The sequence below is a fragment of the Gorilla gorilla genome, chromosome 11, assembly GCF_029281585.2.
Source record: "Gorilla gorilla gorilla isolate KB3781 chromosome 11, NHGRI_mGorGor1-v2.1_pri, whole genome shotgun sequence".
NCBI classification, from domain to species: domain Eukaryota; kingdom Metazoa; phylum Chordata; class Mammalia; order Primates; family Hominidae; genus Gorilla; species Gorilla gorilla.
In genome coordinates this window covers 121,984,062-122,007,408 of record NC_073235.2, presented here as the reverse complement: position 1 = coordinate 122,007,408, position 23,347 = coordinate 121,984,062, and the positions used below count along the sequence as shown (strand labels likewise).

Here is a 23,347-nt window from a genome sequence, read left to right as displayed (position 1 = left end):
GTTCTTAATTGACTGTTATTTTGAACAAAACACCTGAAAAGAAAAGGCATTTTGGGGGAAACAATCTGAGAAATTTGAATATGAACTGAGCATTAAATTATATTAAGGAATGGCCCGGGGCGGTGGCTCACGCCTGTAATCCTAGCACTTTGGGAGGCCTGTAATCCTAGCTGGTGGATCACGAGGTCAGGAGATCGAGACCTTCTTGGTTAACACGGTGAAACCCCGTCTCTACTAAAAATACAAAAAATTAGCCGGGCGCGGTGGCAGGCACCTGTAATCCCAGCTACTCAGGAGGTTGAGGCAGGAGAATGGTGTGAACCCGGGAGGCGGAGCTTGCAGTGAGCCGAGATAGTGCCACTGCAGTCTGGCCTGGGCAAAAGAGCAAGACTCCTTCTCAAAAAAATAAAAAATTTTTTAAAAATTATATTAAGGAATTATTGTAAATTTTTTTAGGTGTCGTAACAGCACTTGGGTTATGCAGGAAAATGTCCTTATTTCTTGGAGATGCATAATGAAATATTTAGAAGAGAAATGTCATGATGTCTATCATTCATGTTTAAATACTAAAAAGAAGCAAATATGGTAAAACATCAATAACCATTAAGTATGGATGATGAGTATGTAAGTATTCATTATGCATTTCTGTCCTTTTTAAATTTTATTTTATTTTACTGGAAAGCAAGAGACGAAGGAGATCAAATTTGAACTTAAGAAGCTCACTCCCCTACTTATTGGATGACTAGAGTGGAAGCAAAAGAGCAGTTACTAGCTGATTGTTGCAGTGGTGAAAGAGCACAGTGTTTCAGTTCAGGTAGTGAGGATGGGCAGAAGTGGACTGATGGGGGATGTATTTTGCAGGCGGAAACCATAAAATGATTGATAGCCTCGAGGTGGCACAGACGGAGAGAAAGGAGAGTCAAAGCTAATGATGAGGCCAGGCCCGGTAGCTCACACCTGTAATCCCAGCATTTTTGGGAGGCGAAGGCCGTTGGATCACCTGAGGTCAAGAGTTCAAGACCATCCTGGCCAACAAGGTGAAATCCCATCTCCAATAAAAATGCAAAAATTAGCCGGGCAAGGTGCTGTGCGCCTGTAATTCCAGCTACTAGGGAGGCTGAGGCAGGAGCATGGCTTGAACCCAGAAGGTGGACATTGCAGTGAGCCAAGATCGCACCAGTGCACTCCAGCCTGGCCGACAGAGCAAGACTCCATCTCAATAAAAAATAAATAAAAGCTAATGATGACAGCTAATATGTATGGAGCATGTAGTATGCACCAGTCCAGTCATCCTTCTAAGTGATCCATATTAGTGTAACGAACAAAATCTTCACAATCACTGCGTGAGGCGGGTAGTAACTATTAACACCTCCACTTTGCAGATCAGGAAACTTGGACGCAGACAAGTTAAACAAGGTGCCCAAGGTCATACCCTTACTAGATGCCCTGCTAGAACTGGAATCTACGCATGCCTAACCATTTTTTCTTAAGGAAGAGAACAGTACCTTCAATGACAATGAGTAAGAGTACTTATTCTACCCACTTTTCTGCTTCTTGTCTTCGGGTTTATCGTTCTGGACCCACCTATCTTTCCTGGCCCCCCACTCAACTTAACCCTTTTCACCCACCCTGGGGCGGGGAGACAGAGGTGATCCTAGAAGAGGGCTACAGGGGTGGGGCCAAGTGGGAATTCTAGCGAGGCGCCTACTATTTGATGGAGGAGAGATGGGCTAGGTAGGTCCCCCGCTCCGACAGGGCTCTTACGCCATATGTGACGCAAATTAGCTTACGAGCCGGGGGTGGAGGTGTCGTCAGCACCCGCCTGCGGTTGGCCGCGTTGCAGCGAGAGGGGCATGTAGACCCCGCCTCGTAGGGAGGTGGGGAGCGGCAAGCCCCGCCTCGGCCCCTCCGGCAGGCTCCCGCCAGCGTCGCTGCGGCTCCGGCCCGGGAGCGAGCGCCCGGAGCTCGGAAGGATGCGGCGCCCGCGGCGGCCTGGGGGTCTCGGGGGATCCGGGGGTCTCCGGCTGCTCCTCTGTCTCCTGCTGCTGAGCAGCCGCCCGGGGGGCTGCAGCGCCGTTAGTGCCCACGGTCAGGAGGAAACTTGGGCTGGCGGGTGGTGGGGGGCGGGGAGCAGCTTGGGGCCTGGAGCGAAACTCGGTGGGGGTGAGGGTGAAATGTCATGAAGCTCGGGGAGAATATGGGTTGGGGGAGGCATGCGAGATGAGGAAGGTGAGAGGGCGTCTCGGAGGAAAGGGGCGTAGGCCTGGAGGTGGGGCTGGGAATACGGGGGCGGGACCTAAGAGAATTGGGCTCTGGGGAAAATTGCAGGTTCGGGAGAAGGACACGGGGTGCATGTGGGCAGAGGGACTTAGAGACCGGCTGCGAGACCACAGGAGAAGCCACTTGCTCCGAGGCGCCTGGGAGGTGGTGACAGGCGCTGAGGAATGGGAAGGGGAGGTGGCGGGGAGCATGAGGGAACGGTGATCTCTGGGCAGTGGAAGCCTGGGCCGCAGACATAGAGTCCCAGCTGGGCAGAGAGAGACGCCAGGGTTTCTCCGTAAGCCTAGAGAAGCTGATTGCAGCGATCTGATCTCCTGTAACGGGGGACAGCACGGGGAGGGGGCAGAAGAGGATGAAGAGGGGAGGGTCCTCTCTTGTCCCCCTCCCCACAGCCAGGCCTGGTGCTGACTCACATCTGTGCGGACAGAGACAGTCAGCGCTGACTCACGGGCAGGGGGTGGGGGATAGGAGGGTGGCGCGTGGGGGAAGGGGCGCAGCCTCGCCGCCTGGCGCCCTCTTTCCCCACCCGGGCTTGGAGGCCCGAGAGGCAGAGTACTTCCTGTGACGCTGTGGGTTGGCAGAATAGAACAGAGGGCTCAGGTCTAGTGGAGAGTCCTCGCTCTGTGACCCCTTCCTCTCTGGTAACCGCCTCCAAGGCGAGCCCTTGGCGGCGCCAGACTCAGAGCTTCAGCACCGCGGACAGCGCCAGCGGCTCGGGAGAGCGCGAGGAGAGATGCCTAAGAGACACCCTCCCCAGCCCCACCCATGCCCTCTTTCCCCCGACCGGGGGAAGTGTGCTAGAACCTCTTCTGAGTTCCAGGCCATTATAGGATGCTTTTCCATGTTTGGGAAGGAAATTCCTCTTTCAGAATTTGGCCAAAATCTCTCCTGCAGTAATTCTATGAATCTCTCTCCCTGCACCTGGAAGGTTTCTTCCCTATCACTCAGTTAAGCAAACAGAGGCTTTTAAGGATACAGACTCACAAATTCTTAAAATCCAAAACTAGATCCCATGCTTCCTTTTAAGAAATTCAGGCCTGATTCCTACTCTCCTCCCAGCTTAAGGCCTTCTTTAGAATGAAAGAATAAATTGCATCTGCTTCTCCCGTTCCCAGCCTGTCCACCCATCTGCCCATTCTCTGTGTGTGGGTGTCTGAGCCTCTGCTCACCTGTTCCTCTACAGGCTGTCTATTTGACCGCAGGCTCTGCTCTCACCTGGAAGTCTGTATTCAGGGTGAGTGAGGCCCAAGCATAGAACTCACAAGATCGGGGGGAGAGGGGCAATAAAAAACAAGAAGGGGAGAGAAGGCCCAGAAAGGAAGAGGGCTACTGGGCTTGAGAAGAAGGAAGACTTGCCTGGAGGAGGAGAGGTAGGGGAGGAGGTGAAGAGAGTACAGTCCATTTGCAACCTGGACTTTGGAAGGCCTCTTATTCAAGCCCCCTGCTGACACCACTTTTGTGCCCTTAGATGGCTTGTTTGGGCAGTGCCAGGTGGGAGTGGGGCAGGCCCGGCCCCTTTTGCAAGTCACCTCCCCAGTTCTCCAACGCTTACAAGGTGTGCTTCGACAACTCATGTCCCAAGGTAAGGTCTGGGTGCACTGGAGGAGAGAGATTGGAACTTGGTTAGTTATGGGTGGGGAAGAAGATTTCTCTTCAAGGAATATTCCTATCACCCCTACTGCTGGAGCCTCACCTTCCCAGATCTTGCTAGAGTAAGAGGTGGAACCCTAGAGATGGGCTATTCACATTTGGACTCTCTGGAGAAGCCCAGAGGAGCCTTCTAGAAGAAGTCACTGGAAAAGGCCAGCTTCCATCTCCTTAGGACCAGTTCCTCTCACTGGCATTGTCTGAGTGCTACAGAGCCAAGAACTCTGGAATCCTCAGCCAGGATAATATTCCACTCACCCAATTCCTCATTCAACAAGTATTTATTGAGTACTTACTATGTAGCAGGCATAGTTTTAGGTATTTGGAATGTATCAGGGAATAAAACAAAGATCTCTGCTTACTGGAGTTTCTGTTTGGGGGATAAGGGGAGGAAACACTAAAAAAGTTAGAAATACGTAGTGTCTTAGAAGACGATAAATAGCATGGAATATTATAGCAGGATAAAGTGATCAAAATGGTGAGGTAGAAAGCTACAGTAGTAAATGAGGAAATCAGGTGGTCAAGGTGGACGTTATTGAGACTATGAAATCTGAACAGACTTTTTAAGGAGGTGGGGGAGTTTGTCAGAAGGTTATCTAGGGGAAGAGTATTTCAGGCAGACCAAACAGCTAGGACAAAAGCACAATTCTGAAGAGCACCATGGAGGCCAGGGGACTGTAGAAGACTGATGGAGAGGAAGAGTAGAAGGTGCAGTCAGGTAGGTAATGGGGGAAGGGATGTGGATCACTTTAGGGCCTCATAGGGGAATGTATGGACATTAGCTTTACTCTAAGTAAAGAAGGAAACTATTACAAGATTTGGAGCTTGGGGGCACATGATCTGACTTACACTTGACAAGCATCACTTTTGCTGCTGTAGTGAGACTAGAATAGATGGAGTCAAGAGTTAGTGAGGGGGACCACTAAAAACCACCACAATAGGTTGCTCTGTCTATGGAGTGCCATTCTTTTGTTTCTTCACTTCTCTAATAAACTGCTTTCACTTTACTAAAACAAACAAACAAACACTACCACAATAACTCAGATAAGAGATGAATGTGGATGGGGCCAAGGTGATTGCAGGGAAGGAATGAAGGATGACAGAATTCTGCATTTATTTTTAAGGTAGTCAGCATTATTTCGTGAAATATTGGATATGGTTATAAAGAGAGGAGTCAAAGATTTTTTTGGGTTTTTTTTGTTTGTTGGTTGTTGTTGTTGTTGTTGTTTGAGACAGAGTCTTCTGTGTCACCCAGGCTGGAGTGCAGTGATGCAATCTCTTGCTCACTGCAACCTCCACCTCCCAGGTTCAAGTGATTCTCCTGCCTCAGCCTCCCGAGTAGCTGACATTACATGTGCGCGCCACCATGCCTGGCTAATTTTTGTATTTTTAGTAGAGACAGGGTTTCACCATGTTGTCCAGGCTGGTCTTGAGCTCCTAACCTCAAGTGATCCATCTGCCTGGGCCTCCCAAAGTACTGGGATTACAGGTGTGAACAACCGCGCCCAGCCAGGAGTCAAAGGTTTTATTTACTGAATAACTGAATCAGTGGAGATGTCAATAATTATAATGTGGAAACTTGCAAATGGATCAACTTGGTGGGGGTGTTCAGCTTTGAATATGTTGAGTTTAAGATGTCTACTCAAGTGAAGCAGGAAGTTGAGTACATGAGACTGGATTCTGAGAGACAGAGTTCTCACCTGGAGATATAAATTTGGAATTCTTTGGCATATAGATGGTAATTACACCCATGAGGTGGATGAGATAACCAAAAGATTGAGTGTCTATGAAGAAGACCAAGGATCAAGTCCTAGATAATTCTTCTATTAAAAGGACCAGGCCAGGTGTAGTGGCTCACACCTATAATCCCAATACTTTAGGAGGCTGGGGCAGGCAGGTCACGAGCTCAGGAGTTCGAGACCAGCCTGACCAACATGGTGAAACCTTGTCTCTACTAAAAATACAAAAATTAGCCAGGCATGGTGGCGAGCACCTGTAATCCCAGCTACTCAGGAGGCTGAGGCATGAGAATCACTTGAACCTGGGAGGCAGAGATTGTGGTGAGCCGAGATCGCACCACTGCACTCCAGCCTGGGTGACAGAGCGAGACTCCATCTCAAAAAAAAAAAAAAAAAAAAAATGAGGACCAGGATAAAGAGAGGAACAATCAACTTCCTCTCAGGGAGACTGAGAAGGGGAAACCAGTGGAGTAGGATTAAAAACAACAGTGTTCAGTGTCCCAGAAGCCAGGAGAAAGTGTATCAAGGAGGAGGAGTGACCAACAGTGTCAAATGATGATTATGGGATAAGTAAAATAAGATATGAGAATTGACCACTAGATTTGGACATGCAGACACAGCTGCTCTTGATGAGAGCAGCTTTGGTAGAACAGCTGGGAATAAAATCCTGAATAAAGTGGATTAAGAGGGAATAGAAAGAAAGGAATTGGATACAGTCAGTATAGACAACTTTTTCTAGAAGTCTTGCTGCAAAGATATGGAGTGATCCCTAGAGAAGAAAGTGGGATCAAGCAGTATTTTTCTTAAGATGGAAGAAATTACATATTGTTTGCAAGGGAATAATGTGAATAATTCAGTAGAGAACAAAGGAAATTATGTAGGAAAGAAGAGAGAATTGCAAGGAGAATGTTCCTGAATAGGTGAGAGGGGATGAAGTCTAGTGCTCAGAGGAACTGGCTTTAAATAGGAACACAGACAGCTCATCTAATGTGAATAAGCAAGGAGGCAGGTGTGGATGTTGGTAGATACCAGAATACAAGTTAAGAGCAGCACAGATTTTAAATCCAGAACTAGAGAAGAAAAAATGAGGGTGAAAAGTGGGAAATTATTCCTTTAGAATAAGTGACTGAACTTTCCTGAGAGCAGAGTTTTTTTGGGGGAAAGAGTCAAACAGGAGAGCTGTCTATGAATAAGATGATGATGATAATGGTGATGATGATGATGATGATGACAACAATGAAGATGATGATACATGTTTAAAACATGTGGATTGTGCTTTAGAGTTTTCTAAGCACTTTGATTTCCCTGATCACACTTGATCTTCACAACAGCCCCCTGAAATATGTATCGTTTCCACTTTACAAACAGAGAAAGTTGAGGTTCAGGGTCAACACAAAGAATAATAACAATAGTAATAATAATTATGGTAATAGCATTTGTTAAAAGTTCACTACATGACAGGCACTATTCTAACCGTTTGATATGTATATGTGTTATTTTAATGATAATAACAATCCTAGGAGGTATAAATCCCCATTTTATTGATGAGGGAATTGAGGCTTGGAGAGGTTCAGCAACTTGCCCAAGGTTACATAATTCATCAGTAGCAAAGGCAGGATTCAAACCCAGGTGGTCTGGCTCCAATAGCTGTACCTGAGGGTGGGAAGAAGACAGCTCAGATCACCCACTGAGTTTGTCCCTCTACTCTGACAAACCCCATAAGCTGCAGGGCAGAGGGTACAGTTCTGATCCCCAGTGGTCCCCATTACTGGATCCCCAGACTCCTGAACCAACTTACGCTGTCCTCTTTCCTGACAGGATTGTCCTGGCACGATGACCTCACCCAGTATGTGATCTCTCAGGAGATGGAGCGCATCCCCAGGCTTCGCCCCCCAGAGCCCCGTCCAAGGGACAGGTAGGCAGCCTTTCTCTACAACTCTAGCAATGGTGAGGCTGATGAATCTGTGGTTGTCCTAATTGATGGAGAGAAGGGGAAGGAAGTGGGCACCAAGGCCAGCATGCTGGGGCACAGGTAAAGAGGTGCAGGAATGGTCACTCTCTGACATGCTCACATGACCAAGAGGAGCTGAGCTCATCTCTAGGGATCCAGAAAAACAGGGGCATTTTTTGAATGTTTTGAAAAACATTGACATTGGCTACTTTAAAAGAAGCATCAATGTAGTCATCATGGGAGAAATTAGAATGCTGCTGGACTGAGGTTGTTCAATATTCCATTTCATTACTATGTGAATTTCTATATGACAGGAGCCACCATCATCTTTTTGTGGTTAGGGCCTCTAAAGGCATCATTCAGACTCTGCAAAGCAGAGGAAAGTAAATGAGATTTAGGGAGCTCAGATGATGATACCAGGATGAAGATGGCATAGTGGTGGGGGGTGGAGGAGCAGTCCTGAATATTTGGACATATACTTGGAGAGCCAGGTGTGGGGACATGGCACACAGGGGCAACGGGGACAGCTGCAGCCACAGTTCATCTAGAGAAATTCCTGGTTGCCTTCCCCTGCTCCTGTTTGCCCCTTCTCCATCCCCAGCCTCATGATTACCCAGCCTTTGCAGCTGTTTCAGAGACTCAGCCATGCTCACCAGGGAGGCAGATACCTCTGCCCTCAGCTTGGCCCTCTGGTCCCTCCCCATTCCCACCAAGCCCATCTCTCTTCCCCTGAAGTCACTCAGTTTCTAAAGAGGTCAGGCCTGCTCTTAACCGCTGAGCCTGCCTGGCCCCGAATAGTTCTGCCTTGCAGGCTCTCTATGCCCTTTCCCCCGCTCCAACACACACACTTTGCTTTTCTCTACAGGTCTGGCTTGGCACCCAAGAGACCTGGTCCTGCTGAGGAGCTGCTTTTACAGGACATCCCCACTGGCTCCGCCCCTGCTGCCCAGCATCGGCTTCCACAACCACCAGTGGGCAAAGGTGGAGCTGGGGCCAGCTCTTCTCTGTCCCCTCTGCAGGCTGAGCTGCTCCCCCCTCTCTTGGAGCACCTGCTGCTGCCCCCACAGCCTCCCCACCCTTCACTGAGTTACGAACCTGCCTTGCTGCAGCCCTACCTGTTCCACCAGGTAAGTCCTTGACTCTGGTCCCGCCCCAACCGCAGTCCCTCAGCCCGGACTTCTGCTCTTACCCAGATCTCTGGTTTTCCACAGTTTGGCTCCCGTGATGGCTCCAGGGTCTCAGAGGGCTCCCCAGGGATGGTCAGTGTCGGCCCCCTGCCCAAGGCTGAAGCCCCTGCCCTCTTCAGCAGAACTGCCTCCAAGGGCATATTTGGGGACCACCCTGGCCACTCCTACGGGGACCTTCCAGGGCCTTCACCTGCCCAGCTTTTTCAGGACTCTGGGCTGCTCTATCTGGCCCAGGAGTTGCCAGCACCCAGCAGGGCCAGGGTGCCAAGGCTGCCAGAGCAAGGGGGCAGCAGCCGGGCAGAGGACTCCCCAGAGGGCTATGAGAAGGAAGGACTAGAGGGTCGTGGAGAGAAGCCTGCTTCCCCAGCAGTGCAGCCAGGTAACAAGGTCCTCAGCATCCACCTCCCTGTGAGGGCTGCTTTGGGGGAACCATGGTGGGGCCCTTCCCTGACAATCTATGCGTTTGTTAACTTCTCCTTAAAGTCATTCATACATTTAAGGAATGTCTACTGACAAGCTGTTCTATGCCAGGCACTAGGGAAGTGGTGGGGAGTGGAGTTGACGTGACTCTCCTTCCAGTGGAGAGTCAAGATGTCCTGAAGTTTGATCTGGGTCCCAGGAAGAACTTTCCCCCAAAGTGTGGACAAGGGCTGGGAAAGGGAGGGCATCTCTTGGTGTCCTGGTGTCTGGGAAGACTCTCTTAACATGCTAGTCCCCTCCCACCCTCACTCACTCATCTGCATCCCTCAAGTTCACTGCGCAATCAGCCCTAAGCTCTGTGTCTGGCTCCCAGCAGATGCGGCTCTGCAGAGGCTGGCCGCTGTGCTGGCGGGCTACGGGGTAGAGCTGCGTCAGCTGACCCCTGAGCAGCTCTCCACACTCCTGACCCTGCTGCAGCTACTGCCCAAGGGTGCAGGAAGAAATCCGGGTAAGTGTCCAGGCAGAGGGAGGGACCAATATCTCCCGGCTCCATGGAGGCCTCTTGCCCTGCCTCGAGACCACTTGGAGTAGCCTGGAGAGGAAGAGTCAAGCTTCAGGGGAAAGAGTTCCTTTGAGACATAGGGTCATTGCCAGCAAGGCAGGGAGCAAGGGGGTAGGGTGGCGAGCTTAGGAGTTAGATCAGGAAAAGACTAGAGGGTGGAAGTAATGGAAAAAGCAGCCAACAGAGGGTGTGAGCAGGGAAAAGGAGGCATCGGGAAGGATGGGTTGGTGACAATGAGGGCCTAAAAACGGGCATAGCTAGTGCTAAGAAGAAGCCAGTAATTGATGGGTAGAGAAATAACTGAACAAAGAATAGCTTTGAGAGAGATGGCCAATGGTAGAGGGAGGAGTTAATAAAACAGTAAATTGGGAGGAGGAAGCAGAAAGGAATGAGGCGAGGCTTAGGATGAGACCAGTAACAGGGTCTTGGTCACCGACTGAGATGAAGACCACAGCAAATGTTCCAGGCTCAGGGTCTCTGGCCCTTTCTCCCACTTGTGTTGTGTAGACCTTGGCCATGGCCATTTTTCCAGACTCTTGTTTTTCCTGTCTCGCAGGAGGGGTTGTAAATGTTGGAGCTGATATCAAGAAAGTGAGTCCCCAGCACCTCCTTGACTCATAATCACCCCATGGCAGCACACCCCCTTGCCAAACCTAAATTTCAAATTCAGGACCCAGAATCTGTATCCTCCCACCCCTCATTTTGGGGAAAACCAAGGCCCAGAGACCGCAAGTTATTGCCTAAGGTCTCCCATCAAGTTGATGGCAGAACTGGAGCCAGAAAACTGAATTCTTAATTCATTCCTCTTTTCACTACAATCATTTCAGACCATGCTCTGAGGATTCCTAGGGGAGGAGGGAAGTTTCGAGCAGAGAGCCCTTCCTGAGCTTCTGTAGCAGGAGGAGCTCTGCTTCTTTCTGTTTCATGTGTTGGATTTCTAAGACTTTGTGGCTAAACAAAAGTCTAGAAACCATCGCCTGCCTGTTTGTCTTTTACCCTCACCCCAGCTTCTCTTGCTGCAGGGGTTTTCTGTCTCCAGCCCCATTCTGTGGATTAGTACAGACCATTTTCAATCATTCAATCCTTTATTCATTCATGCGTCCACTTACTTGTCTCAGATGCTCTGGTGTCCTCTCTCTACCCAGCACTGAAGTGGTCCCTGGGGGTAGAAAGTGAAAAGCAGGTCCTGAGCTCCACTGTGGAGAGCTCCGAGTCCAGGGTACCCCTTCCCCCAGCACTGTCCAGAGGCCACACCTCCACCCTCTTCTGAACAGACAATGGAGGGGCCGGTGGAGGGCAGAGACACAGCAGAGCTTCCAGCCCGCACACCCCCCATGCCTGGACACCCCACTGCCAGCCCCACCTCCAGTGAAGTCCAGCAGGTGCCAAGCCCTGTCTCCTCTGAGCCTCCCAAAGCTGCCAGACCCCCTGCGACACCTGTCCTGCTAGAGAAGAAAAGCCCACTGGGCCAGAGCCAGCCCACGGTGGCAGGACAGCTCTCAGCCCGCCCAGCAGCGGAGGAATATGGCTACATCGTCACTGATCAGAAGTAAGGGCTGCATCCTGGGAAGCTTTCTAGTCTGCTGGGATTTGGGCTGGCCTGCCTGGCCGGAAGCAGAGGGCAGAAATCCAGACGTGCAGGGACAGGGAATTGGCAGGCTGCTTTGTACCCCTGGAGTGGCCTGTTTTAAGAAAATGACTGAGAGGCTTGCCCCACTTTCCTTCCTCTGCCTTCTCCCATCTCCAGGCCCCTGAGCCTGGCTGCAGGAGTGAAGCTGCTGGAGATCCTGGCTGAGCATGTGCACATGTCCTCAGGCAGCTTCATCAACATCAGGTGGGGCTGGCATCTTGCTAGGGCAGTGGCCGAGATCTAGAAAGCAGCTTGAGCAAGGAGGTGGCTGGAGGGGCCTGCGGGAGGAAGAGCAGACAAGCTCTGAGCTCAGGGATGCTCTCAGCTGTACTGAAGGTACAGCCACACCCAGCGCGTTGCTGGCCCCACCCAGCATCTTCCTTGCCTCAGATGCCCCTGTAGGGCTTCCCCGATCTGCTCCAGCCCCATCCTCTAATGGGGAGAGGGCCAGAGCTGGCCTCTTTTTTGAAGTCTGCGGTCTGGGGTGGAGAAGGCAGTAACATACCTCCTATCTGGCAGTGTGGTGGGACCAGCCCTCACCTTCCGCATCCGGCACAATGAGCAGAACCTGTCTTTGGCTGATGTGACCCAACAAGCAGGTAAATATCTCTGCGACCTCAATCCCAGGCTTGGCCCCAGCCCCACTCCTAAAAGGATATATCCAGGCCTGTTGCTGATGCCCCCTTGAAATGTTCCCAGCCCACATGGGCCCTGCCTGCTGCTTGGCAGAGCAAGACAGAGGATGGAGACCACATGGGGCTGGAGCCAGCCTGACCTTTGTCCTCCCTACAGGGCTGGTGAAGTCTGAACTGGAAGCACAGACAGGGCTCCAAATCTTGCAGACAGGAGTGGGACAGGTATGCGCTAACTGGAGAATCAGTCCAAGTCCCCAGAGGGCTGATGTTGTCCGCAAGAGCTGGAGGCAAACCAGAGGGGAGAACTGGAGCTGAAACCTCATGTGTCCGTAGGCACGGCTGGCTGGAGGCGGCCTTCGCCCAAGCAGCCCCTCCCCGCAGTTCTCTTTCTCACCAGCAGATGGCGCAGGTGTCCCCTCCCTGCAGGACCAGCCCTCTGTAGTAAAAAGGCCTGAGAACTAGTTGAGCCGCCCTTAGTCTGCTGGAGCGCAGTCTCCAAATTCCAAGGGAACATCTTGCACAGAAAGGACATTATACTCAAAATATGTTTTGTTTGTTTGTCTGAGACAGAGTTTCACTCTTGTTGTGCAGGCTGGAGTGCAGTGGCTCGATCTCGGCTCACTGCAACCTCCACCTGCCAGGTTCAAGCGATTCTCCTGCCTCAGCCTCCCAAGTAGCTGGGATTACAGGTGCCTGCCACCACACCCGGCTAAATTTTTTTGGTATTTTTAGTAGAGATGGGGTTTCACCATGTTGGCCAGGCTGGTCTTGAACTCCCGATCTCAGGTGATCCGCCAACCTTTGGCCCCCCAAAGTGCTGAGATTACAGGCGTGAGCCACCACGCCCGGCCTATACTCAAAATATCTTTGTCTTCTGCATCCAACACTGATGCCTCACGTTCTACAATTCAGTTCCTAGGGTTCTCTGTACGTTTTTAAATGCAAACACTCCTGGTGGGGGCCTCTGGCACTGCACTGTGGTTGAGTTGATCCGATGGGGATTGAGAAGGAGAATCTGAGCCCATCTGGCTGTTACCACCATACCCCTACTCTCCCAGCTTTGCCCCAGGAGATGTCCTAACAGGGGGTGTGGCATGGGACCGGGGTGAGGACCAGCTCTGAAACCTCCCTATACCACTGCCTCCCTTGATTCTAGCCTTGTTCCCACAGAGGGAGGAGGCAGCTGCAGTCCTTCCCCGAACTGCGCACAGCACCTCTCCCATGCGCTCAGTGCTGCTCACTCTGGTGGCCCTGGCAGGTGTGGCTGGGCTGCTGGTGGCTCTGGCTGTGGCTCTGTGTGTGCGGCAGCATGCGCGGCAGCGAGACAAGGAGCGCCTGGCAGCCCTGGGGCCTGAGGGGGCCCATGGTGACACTACCTTTGAGTACCAGGTGTGCAGCCCCAGAAGCTGATTGAGCAAAGGAAATGCAAGGGGTTTGGGAGTCTGGGTCTTGCATGGAGTAAGGGTAGGAACTGAATGGGGAGTGAGCCCTCATCCCTGGGAAGGTCCAGTGGAGGCTGGAGAAGCCCCAGTGGGAGGGAGTATGGTAGGGGCCTTTATGAACGCATGGGAATTGGGAGCATACAGTGCCTAAGGTTCTTCTTGGTGCTGTGCTTCTGGGGCTCTGGGATTCCGCTCTGTCATGTCTGAGGTTGACATAAGCACCACCCAAGCAAAACAGCCCTGGAAAGGATCAGGGCCAGGCAGAAGACCATACCCCAGAAGAGCTGAGTTCCACTGAAAATCAGTCAAGGGCAAGCCTAGGAGCCCAGAGTTGAACCCAGGGCCCTGTTGAAAAGTTTCAGGGGACTCTTGGACCTCACCTGATTCTTTCTCCACAGGACCTGTGCCGCCAGCACATGGCCACGAAGTCCTTGTTCAACCGGGCAGAGGGTCCGCCGGAGCCTTCACGGGTGAGCAGTGTGTCCTCCCAGTTCAGCGACGCAGCCCAGGCCAGCCCCAGCTCCCACAGCAGCACCCCGTCCTGGTGCGAGGAGCCGGCCCAAGCCAACATGGACATCTCCACGGGACACATGATTCTGGTCAGGACAGGGCCTGGGCCCAGAGTGGGTGAAGGAATGGGATGGTGAGAGAGGCCAGGCTGGCTATGTGGGCCAGAGCCAGACCGTGGTGCCCCCACAGGCATACATGGAGGATCACCTGCGGAACCGGGACCGCCTTGCCAAGGAGTGGCAGGCCCTCTGTGCCTACCAAGCAGAGCCAAACACCTGTGCCACCGCGCAGGGGGAGGGCAACATCAAAAAGAACCGGCATCCTGACTTCCTGCCCTGTGAGTGGACCCTGCTGGCCCACCTGGCCCAGCCCTCTCTCTGCTGCGAGGTCTGGAGGGCTTGGGGCAAGGGGTTGGGCTTCTGGCTCAGGCTGAGTGGCAGAGGTCCCGCAATGTCAATGACCAGAGGGCCATCCGGGGTGGGGTGTCGGGTCTGTGCAGATGACCATGCCCGCATAAAACTGAAGGTGGAAAGCAGCCCTTCTCGGAGCGATTACATCAACGCCAGCCCCATTGTGAGTGGCCCTGACTCCAGCCCCCACCTCTGCCCCATCATTATCCTGGCCCTATGCACTCCATTTCCCCGTGGTCACCTGCCACCCCACCAACCCCCTGGAGTGGTGGGGCCTGATATCCTAGCAAGGGGGAACTGCCAGCCTTCTCAGACCCTGACCCACTTGCTCTGACCACGCCTGTCCATAGTGGCATTGCCCACACTGGCTCATGGTGTATCTTCCCTGCCTCCAGATTGAGCATGACCCTCGGATGCCAGCCTACATAGCCACGCAGGGCCCGCTGTCCCATACCATCGCAGACTTCTGGCAGGTGGGCTCTTAAAGGGAGGGCTTCGCTGGGGTCCTTGGGGCCAGCGAGGTCCCAGGGAGGTTAGAGTGGAGCTCAACTGGGTCTCTGTCCCTAGATGGTGTGGGAGAGCGGCTGCACCGTCATCGTCATGCTGACCCCGCTGGTGGAGGATGGTGTCAAGCAGTGTGACCGCTACTGGCCAGATGAGGGTGCCTCCCTCTACCACGTATATGAGGTCAGCAGGGCCCCACAGCAAGGGGACAATGGATGTGGGAAGAGTAGATGATGGCCTTTTCGTAACGTTTTCTTCACTAAATGAGCACTCAACAGTCTTTTTAAAAAGGCTTTTATTGGCCCTGCTCATGATTCATACATATATGAATATATATATGAACACATATATGCATACCCATATATTCACATATATACATGTGTGTGTCCTGTTTACAGAACATACATATGTGTGTGTGTGTCCTGTCTAGAGTCAAAAAGCATTCATAGAGACTTATGATAAAGGCACAGAGATAAAACTATAAAACCACCGAAACCGAGGTAAGAAGCTAACAGCTAAGTGTATATTAGACAGGGAAGATAAGGATACCCAAAGACTGAGATTAAGACCTACGTTAATTGAGCCTAATTTAGCTCTGAGTTTCCTGGTGGCCAAAGCAAAGAAAGACATACCACCCATTACATATGTTACTAACGTAAAAGAGAAACAAACTTTTTCATTAGGAGAGAGACTAGGTGGAGGGGTGGAGAAGGAGGGGGAACTGGGCAGAGGCCAAGCAGGGGAAAGAGAAATATTTCAGACAAATGGGAGAACGTGAGTCCCCACTAAGACAAAAAAACCTTAAGAACACAGCAGAAGCTTCTCATCACCAGATGAGCCTCAATAGTAATTTTTTCCCCACCAAATAAGCACATGACGGTTTTTTTAAAAGCCTTTCATTGGTCCTGCTGGTGGTTAACGAAAAATATCCAGTAAGAATACTACAGAATTTCATCCAAGTTTATGGCACGTGTAGCACCGACACTCTGGTAGACCCTGCGAGGAAGAGGGAGGAGAAACTCCGACCTCGAGAGGCTCACAATAGCTGTGTCTGGGTGGAAAAGCTACTAGTGGTCCTGAGCAGTAGATAAGTGACAGGCAGCCAGGGTTCCTGGGACCGCTGGAACTTAGAATTTGAACCGGCCTGGGAGGCCGGGCGGTGGTTGGAGAGACCGAGAAGGTCGCGATTAGAGCGCGCGCAAACGCGGGGACTGGGGCAGCCCGCGGCGCTCAGGCCTGGGCCCCTGCCGGGCAGGTGAACCTGGTGTCGGAGCACATCTGGTGCGAGGACTTTCTGGTGCGGAGCTTCTACCTGAAGAACGTGCAGACCCAGGAGACGCGCACGCTCACGCAGTTCCACTTCCTCAGCTGGCCGGCAGAGGGCACACCGGCCTCCACGCGGCCCCTGCTGGACTTCCGCAGGTGAGCGCGGGCGCCCCCGCCTGGAGGGACCGCATGGGCGGGGGCGGGGGCGGAGCCGGGGTCCGCCCGCCGCTCGGCCTGGAGCCCCGGGTCGGGTCTGGAGCCTCGGCCTCTCACTTCTGGCCGCCCCCTCCAGACCCCACGCTCCCACCCCTAAAACCAGGCCTGAGGCTCCGGCTGTGCCCTTCCCCGAGCCTCCACCACCCGCGTGGGCCAGCTCCCCGCCGGCCGCTGCTGCTCTGCTCCCTCCCTCTCACGCTCCCGGGACTGGCTCCTTCTCCTCCACCTGCTTCCTCCAGAGGGCCCTCTGCTTTCTGTCTCCCCTCCCCCTCCAGGACCCCTGCTTCCTCTCCCCTTCCAGTTCCCTCCTGCCCCGCTGTCTCCAGGCCCTGCACTGCGCTGCCTTGCTGCCCCCTCCATCTCTCACTCCCGCCTGCCCGTCTCCCCTCCTTCATCCCTCTCCATCCCTCCTTCATCCCTCTCCGTCTCTTCGCCTCTTTTTTATTTCTGTGTCTTTCATTCTTTTTCCTTTCCTCTTTCTTCCTCTTCTCTCTCCCCATCTCTCTCTCACTCTGTCTCTGCCTCACCCTTTCCCTCTCTCTCCATTTCTCCCTCTCCGCGCTTCTCTTCCTTTCTCTCTGCCCTCTCCCCTGTTTTTCTCCACCTCCTTCCCCTGTCTAACAGTTTCCCTCTGCTGCTCTGTCCGTCTCTCCCTCTCTCTCCCCCGCTGCCTGTCTTTCCTCTCTCTGTCCTTCCCTCTCCCTTCTTCCCTCTTTCTCTCTCTCCCTCACAGCTGCCAGTGTCATTTTTGTGATCTGCAGCTAGTATTCTCACTCCAGTTGCATAGTCACAAAAGTGATCATTGGCAGGTGTGGCTGCTGCATGGACAGACAGGACATGTGGCCCGGGGACCACCCCGAGCTGGGAGCAAGGGGTACAGGGAAGAGGCAAAGACTGTCGAAAGGAGTGTGGGAGGATCTCTGGATTCTGGGGGGCTCAGTGGAGCAGGTGGGGACTAGACAGGGGCTACCTGAGGGACTTACCCTTTTCCAACACTGACACCAAGACAGGTCAGCCCTCCAGCGTCCCCTGCTTTTCCTAGCCCCAGACAGGTACTTGGGAAGCCCACCACCAAGGGCAGGGGCGCACCCACACTGCGCCCTTCTCCTGGTTCTCTGTCCCTTGCCAAGCTGGCCTGATGTCTCTAGGTACTGGACAGAGGAGCAGAGCTGGGGGTGGGGACGTGGGTATAGTTTCTGAACCTCAGGACAGCAGTTTCTAACTGGGGTCCCTGAGGCCTGAGACACAGGCGTCTTGAAAGCAGTGCCAGGGTATCAGAGCTATTTCCTTTTTTCCATATTTAAAAAATCCTGGTAGAACTAGTGCATGGATCTGTTTTAAAGCTGCACAGATAAGCTAAAAGATTGCTTTAGGCTGGAATTATGTAAACTCAGTTGGCATTAGACATCCAGAACAAATAAACCATTGCTTAATAAATGCAGTTCGGGGCCGGGCGCGGTGGTTCACACCTGTAATCCCAGCACTTTGGGAGGCCGAGGTGGGTGGATCACTTGAGATCAGGAGTTCAAGACCAGACTGGCCAACATGGTCAAACCCTGTTCTGCCAAAAATACAAAAATTAGCCAGGCAGGGTGGCGAGCGCCTGTACTCCCAGCTACTCGGGAGGCTGAGGCAGGAGAATCTCTTAAACCTGGGAGGCAGCAGTTGCAGTGAGATGAGACCGTGCCACTGTACTGCCACCTGGGCAACAGAGCCAGACTCCCTCTCAAAATAAATAAATAAATAAATAAATAAATAAATAAATAAATAAATAAATAAATGCAGTTTGGTCAAGCCCCCCAGAAGGAAAACAAATTAATAAAAGAGACCCTAAGAAAGTGACCCTGAGTAAGTTCCTTGGCTTCCCTCCATTCCCCTACCTGTGAGATGAGGATGATTACACATACTTTAGAGCAGAGGTCTCCAACCTTTTTGGCACCAGGGACCGGTTTTGTGGAAGACAATTTTTCCACAGCTGGGAGAGGGGGTGGTTTGAGGATGAAACTGTTCCCCCTCAGATCATCAGGCATTAGGTTCTCATAAGGAGCTCACAACCTAGATCCCTCACATGTGCAGCTCACGATAGGGTTCGCACTTCTGTGAGAATCTATTGCAATGGCTGATCTAACAGGAGGCGGAGCTCAGGTGGTAATGTTCGCTTGCCTCCTGCTGTGCGGCTCGGTTCCCAACAGGCCACAGACTGACACTGGTCCATGGCCCAGGGATTGGGGACCCCTGCTTTAGAGGGCTGTTGCAAGATTTGATAAAGTATGTAAAATCTAGTGTAAGTGCCTGATACATAGCAAGGGCTCAGTTAATTCTAGATGCTGCCTATTATCATTATTAAATGAGCAAAAACAACTATTGTGATGACTGTTCTACCCCAGCCCTCTGACATAACAGCCAATGAGCTAGAAAACCATGTGGACTCCTATGAAGCCATTCTAAGTCACCTGGTCCTATAGCTGAAGGACTGTGAAGTTCCAAACTTCAATCTGACAACCCCTAAGAAGGTCTTCCCTGGTTCTGGCTTGCAGGGATATCAGGAGTATGCAGGTGACTCCCAAAGCAGAAAGGTCATAAAGGACAAGGGCAGGTTAGATGGGTCCACTGAGAGACGGAGAAGCCCCCTGCTCCTCACTGAGTTGTGGTCAGGGGCAGTGGAGAAAGGTCTGAGGTCCAAGGGGACCCCAAGTCTGAATATAACGCAGCCACAGAATGCCTGTGCTGAAGTGAGACTGCTCCAGGGAGACAAGCAGTAGCACAATGTCCCGAGTTGAGGGGTTGGGGTTGTCCTCCCCTGGCCCAGGGAACACTATGCCCAGGGCAGCCTGATGTCACAACTGGTAAGGACCACTGGAGCCTGAGTCGGGAGGAAAACAGCCTGGGTGATCATAAAGAATGGCAGAGGGCCAGAGCAGGGATGTGGCAAGACTGACACCCTTGAAGTCACCAGAAAGCTATCCCCTTGGACTTGGGCAGAGGTGGCTCTTAATATGATGATGTATTATCATTAATAGTTGCCACCTGCTACCATGTACTGAGCACCTATTGTGTGCCAGACCTAGCACTTAGCTCTTTACATGGGTTATCTCATGTGATCATTGTAAGAACCCTAAGGAGGTTTTTCTTACTATCCTCCATTTTACAGGTAAGAAAACTGAGGCTCAAAGAGGTTAAATCAGTTGTTCCAGGTGCATAGCTTGGGCACCTAGCTTGCAAGTGACAAGGCGAGCCCAGTGCCACCCACACCAGCTCTGGTTCTTTGCCTCCAGCCCTGGCTCCTTTCTCCAACCATCTTCCCTCTCTGCCCCGGGCAGGTGGGGAGAAAAGGAAGAAAGAGAGGCCCACGTCATGTGTTTCAGCTTCCCTTTCCCTCTCTGCTGGTGCCCACTGGCCCTCACACCCATTTCTTGTTGCAGGAAGGTGAACAAGTGCTACCGGGGCCGCTCCTGCCCCATCATCGTGCACTGCAGGTGGGTGGAGAGGAGATTCATCTCTCTGGTCCCACTCCTTGTGTGCGTCTCCTGTGCACATTGCCTGCCTGTCCCCTTGGTGCTAGCAAACTGCAGGCATAGTCCAAATCCAGCACACCACCTGTTTTTAATGGCCAAGACCTAAGCGTGGCATTCACGGTTTTAAATGGGTGAAGAAAAAAGAAGAAAAGTATGTGATACAAACTGTATGTGGCCCACAAAGTTGAAAATATTGACCATTGGACCCCTATACACAAAAAGCTGGCTGAAGGCTAGAGAGGCCCATCCAATTCCTTCCTGCTGCCTCCGCTTCTGGGCTGAGCCATGGCTCTCCTCTTTGGTTGTCCCATTGCCCAAGTGACACCCACAGGTCACAGACTCCCCTCTCAAGGCCCAAGTCCCAGCGTGCAGGTGCTATGAGCTTTCCTTCATCCTCGGCTCACTGTCCCTCTCCAAGCCAACCCAAACGGGTCACCCAGTGTCCTCCCCTCCCCCAGGCCTCCAGGCCTCCTCCGTCCCTCCCCCTTTCTGCTGCATCTCAAGCTAAACCTGTCACTAACTCCTGTTTCAGTGATGGTGCGGGGAGGACCGGCACCTACATCCTCATCGACATGGTCCTGAACCGCATGGCAAAAGGTAGGGAGCTTCCCCACGGTGCCCGCAGCCCCCAGGCCCTTTTTAGAGGCTCCCCAGCACACAGGGTCCTGGGAGCTCAGAAAGAGCAGGTTGTCAACCTCCAGGCTCTGCCCAGCCCTCCAAGGCTCTTCGCCTCCAGGGGGCCTCAGGTTTTCTGGGTCCTGTCCTCCTCTGGACACCCCCTGAGCAGCCCCATCCCCACCTCCATCTCCAGGAGTGAAGGAGATTGACATCGCTGCCACCCTGGAGCATGTCCGTGACCAGCGGCCTGGCCTTGTCCGCTCTAAGGTGACCATGCCTTCCTGCCCCAACCCCAGCTCCCACCCTTCCCTAGCACCCACTTCTTGGCCACCCCAGGGAAAGCAGCAGCTGCCAACCTCTCCCACCTGCTTCTGCGCCTCCTCCAGGAGGACTCCCTTCCTCCCAGGGGACCTGACCAGGGCCCTCCCCCCACCGAAAGCCCCCCACCTTGAGGGCAGAGCAGAGGTCAGGCCTCTCCATGACCATCCTACCACTGCCCTTCCCCAGGACCAGTTTGAATTTGCCCTGACAGCCGTGGCGGAGGAAGTGAATGCCATCCTCAAGGCCCTGCCCCAGTGAGACCCTGGGGCCCCTTGGCGGGCAGCCCAGCCTCTGTCCCTCTTTGCCTGTATGAGCATCTCTGTGTACCCACTCCTCACTGCCCCACCAGCCACCTCTTGGGCATGCTCAGCCCTTCCTAGAAGAGTCAGGAAGGGGAAGCCAGAAGGGGCACGCCTGCCCAGCCTCACGCATGCCAGAGCCTGGGGCATCCCAGAGCCCAGGGCATCCCATGGGGGTGCTACAGCCAGGAGGAGAGGAAAGGACATGGGTAGCAATTCTACCCAGAGCCTTCTCCTGCCTACATTCCCTGGCCTGGCTCTCCTGTAGCTCTCCTGGGGTTCTGGGAGCTCCCCCAACATCTGTGTGTGTCCCCCTATGCTCCAGTGTGGAAGAATGGGGTGGAGGGTCGCCACACCCGGCTCCCCCTGCTTCTCAGCCCTGGGCCTGCCTCTGACTCACACTCGGGCGCTCTGCCCTCCCTGGCCTCATGCCCAGCCTCCTCCCACCACCCTCCCACCATGCGCTGCTCAACCTCTCTCCTTCTGGCGCAAGAGAACATTTCTAGAAAAAACTACTTTTGTACCAGTGTGAATAAAGTTAGTGTGTTGTCTGTGCAGCTGCAACCCAGACTCCTACACATTTCTGTCCGCTGTGCATCTGGACTCCAGCCCCAGCCTCAGCCCGGAGCCAGTCCCTGCTGGTCTCTCAGGAGGTGCAGAGAGCACAGCAGGAGAGCGCCAGCTGCCAGTAAGGCCCTTCTAGGTGGGAACACTACGTTAGAACGAGGCTTCCTACGCAGCCAGCAGTCTCCAAGGTGCTTTACATGATGAGTCCCATTTTACAGATGGAAAGACTGAGGCACAGAACTTGCTTGTGGTAACACGTAACACAACTTGTAAGATTGTAAGGTGGCTGGGCGCAATGGCTCATGCCTGTAATCCCAGCACTTTGGGAGGCTGAGGCAGGTAGATCACCTGATGTCAGGAGTTGGAGACCAGCCTGGCCAACATGGAGAAATCCCGTCTTTACTAAAAATACAAAATTAGCCGGCCATGGTGGCTCGTGCCTGTAATCCCAGCACTTTGGGTGGCTGAGGCAGGCATATCACCTGAGGTCAGGAGTTCGAGACCAGCCTGGCCAACATGGCAAAACCCTGTCTCTACTAAAAATACAAAAAAATTAGCCGTGTGTGGTGGCGGGTACCTGTAATCCCAGCTACTTGGGAGTCTGAGGCAGGAGAATCGCTTGAACCCGGGAGGTGGAGTTTGCAGTGAGCCGAGAGCATGCCGCTGCACTCCAGCCTGGGTGACAGAGTGAGACCCTGTTTCACAAAAAAAAAAAAAAGATTGTAAGGTGGAGTTAGAGTTTGCACCTGGCTGACTAACCTCCTCTCTACTACCTCTCCTCTCAATTCTTTTTTTTGTTTTGGGGGTTTTTTTGGAGACAGAGTCTTGCTCTGTCACCCAGGCTGGAGTGCAGTGGCGCGATCTCGGCTCACTGCAACCTCTGCCTCCTGGGCTCCAGCGATTTCCCTGCCTCAGGCGCCCGAGTAGCTAGGATTACAGGCACCCACCACCAAGCCCGGCTAATTTTTTGTATTTTTAGTAGAGACGGGGTTTCGCCATGTTGCCCAGGCTGGTCTGGACTCCTGAGCTTCAGACAATCTGCCCGCCTCGGCCTCCCAAAGTGCTGGGATTACAGGCGTGAGCCACCGCGCCTAGCCTCCTCTCAGTTCTTGGCAGCTGCTTTGTGCCCTTCTGCTGCCAGATTGAGGTGAGGCCTGAACAAAGTGATATTAGCAAAGTGTCTGCCACACCTTAGGCAAAACTATAGCAAAACTCTGCCAGTGAGTCTAGGCTAGGCCTGTGAGATGCTAGGACAGGCGTTCCCCTGGGGATAAAGGACACTTTCTGTCTCACCCCAGCTCCCAAAACCCTCCACCCTGTATAGTCCCAGAAGGCACACTCACCTGCATGTCAGGAGGTGTCCTTGGACAAATGGGGTGGACATGAAATGAGGCAAAAAGAGCCTTAGGCCTGGGGCTACTTGGGAGTTAGGGCTACTTACCTGTGCTGAGACTCAGTCTCCTTAATTAAAAAACAGGGCAAACACCATCTGCCCTGAGCAGGAATGAAGGGACCCGCCAGCAGACCACAGGCCCTCCCGCTGTCTCACCCACACTCTGCTGAGGCTCAGTGTCAGTGATAGCCATCTCAAGGGCTAGACAGACGTAGAAGAAACAGCCATTTGCAAA

At 52.9% G+C, this 23,347-nt stretch overlaps 1 protein-coding gene across 9 annotated transcripts; it reads left to right on the top strand.

The window, feature by feature from the left end:
* Positions 1–1,808: 1,808 nt before the first annotated feature.
* PTPRN (protein tyrosine phosphatase receptor type N) lies at positions 1,809–21,716 on the top strand. Of its 9 annotated transcripts, none has more exons than XM_055379619.2 (23): positions 1,809–2,088; positions 3,464–3,514; positions 3,749–3,862; positions 7,485–7,581; positions 8,483–8,744; positions 8,829–9,183; positions 9,598–9,732; positions 10,343–10,377; positions 11,061–11,335; positions 11,534–11,620; positions 11,936–12,015; positions 12,209–12,273; positions 13,222–13,440; positions 13,892–14,092; positions 14,193–14,340; positions 14,503–14,576; positions 14,809–14,886; positions 14,981–15,100; positions 16,173–16,339; positions 19,822–19,875; positions 20,447–20,511; positions 20,726–20,799; positions 21,040–21,716. In XM_055379619.2, the coding sequence occupies exons 1-23, from the start codon at positions 1,974–1,976 to the stop codon at positions 21,109–21,111; spliced, it is 2,943 nt and encodes a 980-aa protein (XP_055235594.1). In that variant the 5' UTR covers positions 1,809–1,973; the 3' UTR covers positions 21,112–21,716. The 9 variants fall into 9 exon arrangements, with proteins under 9 accessions (XP_055235594.1, XP_018877926.3, XP_063551299.1 ...); XM_019022380.4 differs by having other exon boundaries at positions 1,810–2,088; positions 9,601–9,732; XM_055379624.2 differs by lacking the exon at positions 1,809–2,088 and adding an exon at positions 2,300–2,424.
* Positions 21,717–23,347: the final 1,631 nt, after the last annotated feature.